Below are 7,414 nucleotides of genomic sequence, written 5' to 3'. Positions count from 1 at the left end.
TATATATATGTATGTATGTATGTATGTATGTATGTATGTATATATGTATGTATGTATGTATGTATGTATGTATGTATATATATATATATGTATGTATGTATGTATGTATGTTTGTATATTTATATATATGTGTGTGTTTATACATCTGTGTGTTTGTCTTCATATCTGTGTTTGTCTCCCACCACCACTTGACAACTGGTGTTGGGGTGCTTACATCCCCATAACTTAGCATTCAGCCAAAGAGACCAATAGAAAAAGTTAAGTACTGAGGTCGATTCATTTGATTAAAAATTCAAGGCAGTGCCCCAAGATTCATGGCAAATGCTCCCAACTACCATTTAGTTTGGGTTTTCTCCATATATAAGAAACCATAGCAACCAACAACATCAATAATAATGGACAAAAGTCAATAAAGATTCTTAAAATGTAAATAACTAATAAAAAAATCAATGACAATCAATAAAAATCAGTAAAAATCAATAAAAAATACAAGTCTAACCTGTAACAGTTATTCCTGCAACCCTTTGGTATCTCTGGAGAGCAGCTTGGAGTTCAATTTTGGCTTCAGTATTTCCAAGGAACCACCCGTAACCAGGATGGAGGTAACCATACCGTATTAGATAATTCTAGAATAAAAGAATAAAAAGGCAAATCAATGAAGGAAATAAAATTTGTGGTTTTATAGTCTTATGTTCCAGGGAACAATTGACCTGTTTTAGGGAGATTCTCGACCTTCTGGGAGACTTCATATGCTGGAACAATGTGTTCACTTCTATCTGTGGCACTATTGATGTTGTATTTGGGGCAGTTTACACTTCTTTTGAGACTCTTGACCTCAGGAACAAAGGCTTTTGTAGTAATGGTAAAAGGGGAATATTGAAGATACAGCATTCTGTGGGCTAGAGTTTGGAGTATGTTGATAAGTGGTAGTGTTCCACCCAACCAAATGGCTTTAAATTTAGATATAGCCCAGAATGGCTGTATTCATAGCATCAACACTACCCTAGATACGAGAGTAGTATTCCATTGTGGATCTGCACATAAGCAATGACTTGGTTAACATTTGTCATCATATAGCTAATCATATTTGCTGTTTCATGTACATATGAGGTTGGTTAGTCCCCCTTATTCCATAAGGAGCAGAGGACCAGTTTCCAAGTTTCACTGGCATATATATTCCTCCATGGATGGGATGCTTGTTCATCACAGGGCCACTCATTTTGACCAGCTGAGTGGACTGGAGCAATGTGAAATGAAGTGCTTTGCTCAAGAACACAACACATCGGCCAGTCCATATAAGGTATTTGGTTAGTATTGACCTCACAACAAATCAGCAACATCATTAAAACATCAGATAAAATACTTTGCAGCATTTGTTGCTGCTGCTCTCTCTGTCTCCGTCTGTCTGTCTGTCTGTCTGTCTGTCTTTGTCTGTGTGTCTGCCTCTCTCTCTCTCTATCTCTCTCTCTCTCTCTCTCTCTCTCTCTCTCTCTCTCTCTCTCTTTCTCTGAATTTATATCCCTCCTGCATTGATTTGCCTTTGATCTTTTCAGGGATCAATAATTCAAGTACCAATCCAAGGTAGGTTGTAGATCATTGGAATTCTTAGTGCATTGGACAGGATGCCTTGCAGCAGTTGTTACAGTTCAAGACCCACTGGTGAGTATTGGACCACAATTGGTCATGAAAACTACAATGGACAGAAGGGTGTGGCTTTCAGCTAAACAAAGCAGTCAAACACTGATGATTGAAATCATAATACATTTCTTCATGCAGGCTTCTCATCCAATAAAGGAGCCACTTTAATACATGATTTCAGTGAAAGTACATAGCTTAATGGTTAAGATATTCAGCTTACGATCATAAGGTTGTGTGTTCAATACCTGGTGGCATGTTGTGTCCTTGAGCAACACACTTTATTTCACATTGCTCCAGTCCACTCAGCTGGCAAAAGTAAGTTGTACCAGTAATTCAATGAACCAGCCTTGTTGCATTCTGTGTCACGCTGAATCTCCCCAAGAACTATTTTAAGGGTATGTGTGTCTGTAGAGTGCTCATCCTCTTGCACATTAATCTCACAAGCAGACTGCTCTGGTGATCAGATCAGCTAGAACACTTATTGTTGTAACCAATGGAGTGCTAGTTACGTTAAATGATTTCAAATATAGCCTCAGTTCAAATCTCACACTGACACAGAAGCACAAATTATTGAAGGTGAATATAGTTTATTGTCCTATGACCCAATGACACAATTCACAGCTTGTCACTCCCCACCACCACCAACAAAGAGAAACAGTGTTTTCACATACATCTTGGTGAAGAATTTTCTTCTGGGGCTATTTCTGCAGCAAAAGGTATTATCATGTGCAAATACACTAAAACGTGTTAAACATGACTTTAAACAATTTTTTGTTTTATTTAACACTTCTTTATGTTACCTTATTTGTTTAACCCTAGCTTGACCAAGTTGTATGCACATCAGCAAATATTCTGTATGCTGTTTTAATGAGAATAATTTGGTTCTTATTCAGGCTATGAATGTCAGGTTTAGTTTTCGTAGCTGACAAAGTGAAATGCTGCAGAAATGTATGCATCCTACAACCCAACGATGTCATTTGCAGACACTCATTCATCTCCACCCCCTCCAAAAGTTTTCACGTGTCTAGACAAAGAATTTTTTCTTGGGACTATGTCTGCAGTAAAAGGTTTTATCATGTCCAAATATACCCAAACATGCTAAATATGACTTTATATATATAGGCGCAGGAGTGGCTGTGTGGTAAGAGTAGGTGCAGGAGTGGCTGTGTGGTAAGTAGCTTGCTTACCAACCACATGGTTCCGGGTTCATTCCCACTGCGTGGCACCTTGGGCAAGTGTCTTCTACTATAGCCTCGGGCCGACCAAAGATTTGTGAGTGGATTTGGTAGATGGAAACTGAAAGAAGCCCGTCGTATATATGTTTATATATATATATGTGTGTGTGTGTGTGTGTGTGTGTATATGTTTGTGTGTCTATGTTTGTCCCCCTAACATCGCTTGGCAACCGATGCTGGTGTGTTTACGTCCCCGTAACTTAGCAGTTCGGCAAAAGAGACTGATAGAATAAGTACTAGGCTTACAAAGAATAAGTCCTGGGGTCGATTTGCATGACTAAAGGCAGTGCTACAGCATGGCCACAGTCAAATGACTGAAACAAGGAAAAGATATGTACACACACACACACACATACCACTTGCTGTATTCCCCTCCCCACTATCTCCCACTCTCCCTTTGCATCTTCACAAACCTACCTGCATACAATATGTCCCTGTCAAATCTTTTCCCCATAACATATCCTCCCAACACCCCCTCCCTCTACCTGTGCCCACTCACTACATATCTCCCCCTTTCTTACATCTCTAACTCTCCTTTTTGCAATCTCACTAACTTTACCTACCCACTTCTTGGTTCCACTTGACTTATACCCCCCCCCCCCGTAACTTGAGTGTATGCCCCATCACATCATCATCTCTCCCCTTTCCTCTCTCTCTCTCTAACTGAGATACCTATGTATCTCCTATACTGCAAAACACCTATTTCTGTCCCTCTTTAGGAGGCGCAATGGCCCAGTGGTTAGGGCAGCGAACTCACGGTCATAGGATCGCAGTTTCGATTCCCAGACCGGGCATTGTGAGTGTTTATTGAGCGAAAACACCTAAAAGCTCCACGAGGCTCCAATACAACTTTCTCTCACTCTTTCTTCCTGTTTCGGTTGTGCCTGTAATATAAAGGGTCAGCCTTGTCACACTGTGTCATGCTGAATATCCCCGAGAACTACGTTAAGGGTACACGTGTCTGTGGAGTGCTCAGCCACTTGCACGTTAATTTCACGAGCAGGCTGTTCCATTGATCAGATCAACTGGAACCCTCGACGTCGTAAGCGACGGAGTGCCAACAACAACATACCCTAATCCTCATCACCTGGCATAAAGCCACCTCCCTTGATACTACTCCTTGCTCACTCAAGGGGTTTTGTCTTGCAAGTTACTGGGTATCCTCATCAATGCTGGTGCCACATAAAAAGCGCCCAGTACACTTTGTAAAGTGGTTGGTGTTAGGAATGGCATCCAGCTGTAAAAGCCATACCAAAGTAGACAGTTCTGTTCAAACCATGAAAGGAGGACATTAAATGGTATACTCTATTGTCTTTCATAAATGGAAAGTCACATTAGATGTGTATCACACTAGATACACCACTCACACCACTTCTGAAGAAATATAAAGTAGGTTCTCTTTTACTTGCTTCAGTCACTGGACTGTGGCCATGCTGGGGCACCACTTTGATCATAATATCTACTGGATTGTAGCTGACCCAGGGCTAAACAACAAGCACAACTAAATAATAGTTATAACATCAGCAACATCCAAGCTAACAACTACGGGAGTGAGAAGGAGATGCAATAGGGCTGCAGGGTCCCCCTCTGCATGTAAAACAAAAGCATTAAGTGGATGCTAGCATACATAATAGAGGCAGATATGTGAATTTACTACAAATTACGTCTGTAGTGAGTAGAAAAACGAAGTACACATAATCTTAATGATTAATTAATTTCAAGGAAAGCAACACTGCTGTCACGCGCAGATTGTTAAAATGTAATCTATTAAATTCTCTTAGATGCAGGCGTGACAGTGTGAGCGCCTTTAATCATAACTCTGCTCGATAAGAGCTGACCAGTGGCTAAATAACAACAATAACAAACGTGGTAGTCTTCATGAGGCCACTCGACCTGCTAGAAATAGCAGCCAAATCTCTCACCTCACACCCTTTCTCTCTTTAGGAAAATGGGAAAGACTGTTTTGGATGATATAAATATCTTTTCAGTTTGGCTGCCACTTTTCAATTTCTTGTGTTCTGAAGAGAGACCGGAATGGAGTCGGTGGAGCAGCGTGCGTTTTGGCCGTCCTCTGCAATAACCAAATTGGTTTCCCTCTCCAACTACATACAGCAAAACGCATGTGTAATAAAGTGGTCCCTCTGTGCTGCCCGCACACCCCGCGCTACGCCATGGTAACAAGGGGCTGAACAATCGCTACACAAGAGTCGTTGTTGTTTTGTTTTGTCCAGGTCAATCCTGTTCGAGTAAATATATAACCAAAGACTATACAGTCGTGACCATCCAATCTTTTTGGTATGTGCAGGAAACCCAGGCCCACATTATCTAATATGTCCATTTAAAAGGTGGGGGGAGAGAATAAGATATGATTGGAAAGAGATTTGGCTGTTAAAAAAAAAAAAAAAAAAAAAAAAAAAAAAGATTAAAATATTGGACTTACCACACCTTCGAAGTGGTTCCTGGGCCAAACCCCACCCCAAGCGCCACCAAAACCACTATCACCACCCGCATTAACGTCGCTGGGTGTGGTGGTAGTAGTAGTAATGGTGGTAGCAGAGGCGGCAGCGGTGCTGACTAGTAGACCAACTGGGGCTTCTTCGGTCGGATGCGAACTTCTACCTTCTAAGTCCGTAGATGCTGTCTGCGACAGTAAATGTCGTATGACGATTCCTTTCGTTGTTGTTCTTCCATCAGTGGAACAATTTACAAAGAAGACGAAAGACGAGAAAAGGAAAACGAGGGATAAACATCGCCGTAAGATGGGCAAAGGCAGAAATAAAGTGACCATTTGTCTTTTGGATTGAAAGAAAGTAAGGGGGAACGTGTACACAGGTCTAAAGAGAGCCAATGTGAAGAATTTGGAGTCTTTGATTCTTTATTATTATTATTATTATTATTATTATTATTATTATTATTATTATTATTATTATTATTATTATTAGTTCGTGTGTGTGTGTGTGTGTGTGCGCGCGTTTGCCTTTTGAAGTATTTTTCAGTTTCTTTCCCCTCTTTTGTTCCCCACCTTTTTTTTTCTTTACTCAAAAGGGGTTTTTGAGACTTTCAATATCTCCCGCTCTCCTTCTCCGTATCTTTTTCTTTTCTTTTCTTTTTTTTTGCTTATCTTTGTATCAAAAATCTTTTCGTTTCTTTCAAAGAATAAGATAAGAGATATTCTTGCTAACTTTTCTAGGACAGGCGAGCACGAGTTTCTGTAGGGAAGGTTATAAACTGTTTGTTTATTTGGTTAGTTTAGTTTGTTTTTTGTTTTTTTTTTCTCAGAGAATATTCGTTGAGAATAACTGTCTCTGTCCTATGTCTTACTTGTGTGTGTGTGTGTAGACAGAGAGAGAGAGAGATGTGGGATGAGAATAGAAGAGATAATAAGGGAGGAGACGGGGCAACAAAACAACAGAAACGACCTTAATGATAGACGAACTGATACTGTGTGATGGACTGGGATCTGGGATGACAAACTAAACACTATTTACCCCCACCTCTCTTTCTACCCCCACATGACACCGCATTACACTTACACTCGCACTATGCACACACACACACACACATACTTTATAGCATCTCTAGCTCTCGGCATGACATCACATCAGTACTTACTCAAGGATACACACACAAACAAGTGCAAACATACATACACACAAACACACGTACAGACATACATACATGAACACATACATGAACACAAGTAATACACGCAGCATGCAAACAAAAATACAGACACACATTTGCGAAAGTACACACGTACATAAGTACAGATGCACACACACACAGACACACACACTAACACACATACACATCAATGTTTCATATGGACACTTACAAGCACACATTTATGCTGGTATACATACCCACATACACAAGTACACAGCTCCTCATCTATTCTCTCTGTCTCTGTCTCTCTGTCTCTCTCTCTCTCTCTCTCTCTCTCTCTCTCTCTCTTTCTCTCTCTCTCTCACACACACACATACAGATACATATTCACAAGCACAAACACACATTCAACAGAATGTATCACCACACCTCAGCTCTTACTAAGTTGTGTGTGTGTGTGTGTGTGTGTGTTATCAATAAATGTATCTTTTCTATATGCATACGCAACACTCCCTCAGCATGCGCACACGCACAAACACACACACACACACACACACAAATGCTAAACAGTGGTTGGCATTTTGATGCAAGGAGTGAATAGCATACAATTAGGTAAGGTGGATGGAGAAATATAAACTTGTAGATAAATATACAGGTAGATAAAAATCATTGGAGTGAGGTCGTTGCCAGTGCCACTGGACTGGCTCCCGTGCAGGTGGCACGTAAAATACACCATTTTTAGCATGGCCGTTGCCAGTACCGCATGACTGGCCTTCGTGCCGGTGGCATGTAAAAGCACCCACTACACTCTCGGAGTGGTTGGCGTTAGGAAGGGCATCCATCTGTAGAAACTCTGCCAGATCAGATTGGAGCCTGGTGCAGCCTTCTGGTTCATCAGTCCTCAGTCAAATTGTCCAACCCATGCTAGCATGGAA

General features: G+C 40.8%; 1 protein-coding gene across 1 annotated transcript in view; it reads right to left on the bottom strand.

The window, feature by feature from the left end:
* Positions 1-6,778, bottom strand: part of LOC106873152 (collagenase 3) — a 38,005-nt gene extending 31,227 nt beyond the window's left edge. The window contains exons 1-2 of the mRNA XM_014920379.2: positions 5,314-6,778; positions 500-626 (exon numbers count right to left, since the gene is read on the bottom strand). Coding sequence (XP_014775865.1) covers positions 500-626; positions 5,314-5,661 — 475 coding nt within the window. The 5' untranslated portion in view covers positions 5,662-6,778. The remainder of the gene's footprint in view (positions 1-499; positions 627-5,313) is intronic.
* Between the last annotated feature and the right edge of the window lie 636 nt (positions 6,779-7,414).

Source organism: Octopus bimaculoides, chromosome 25 (assembly GCF_001194135.2).
Source record: "Octopus bimaculoides isolate UCB-OBI-ISO-001 chromosome 25, ASM119413v2, whole genome shotgun sequence".
NCBI classification, from domain to species: Eukaryota; Metazoa; Mollusca; class Cephalopoda; order Octopoda; family Octopodidae; genus Octopus; species Octopus bimaculoides.
Note: the sequence above shows the minus strand (reverse complement) of the source record. Positions and strands in the feature narration are given on the sequence as shown.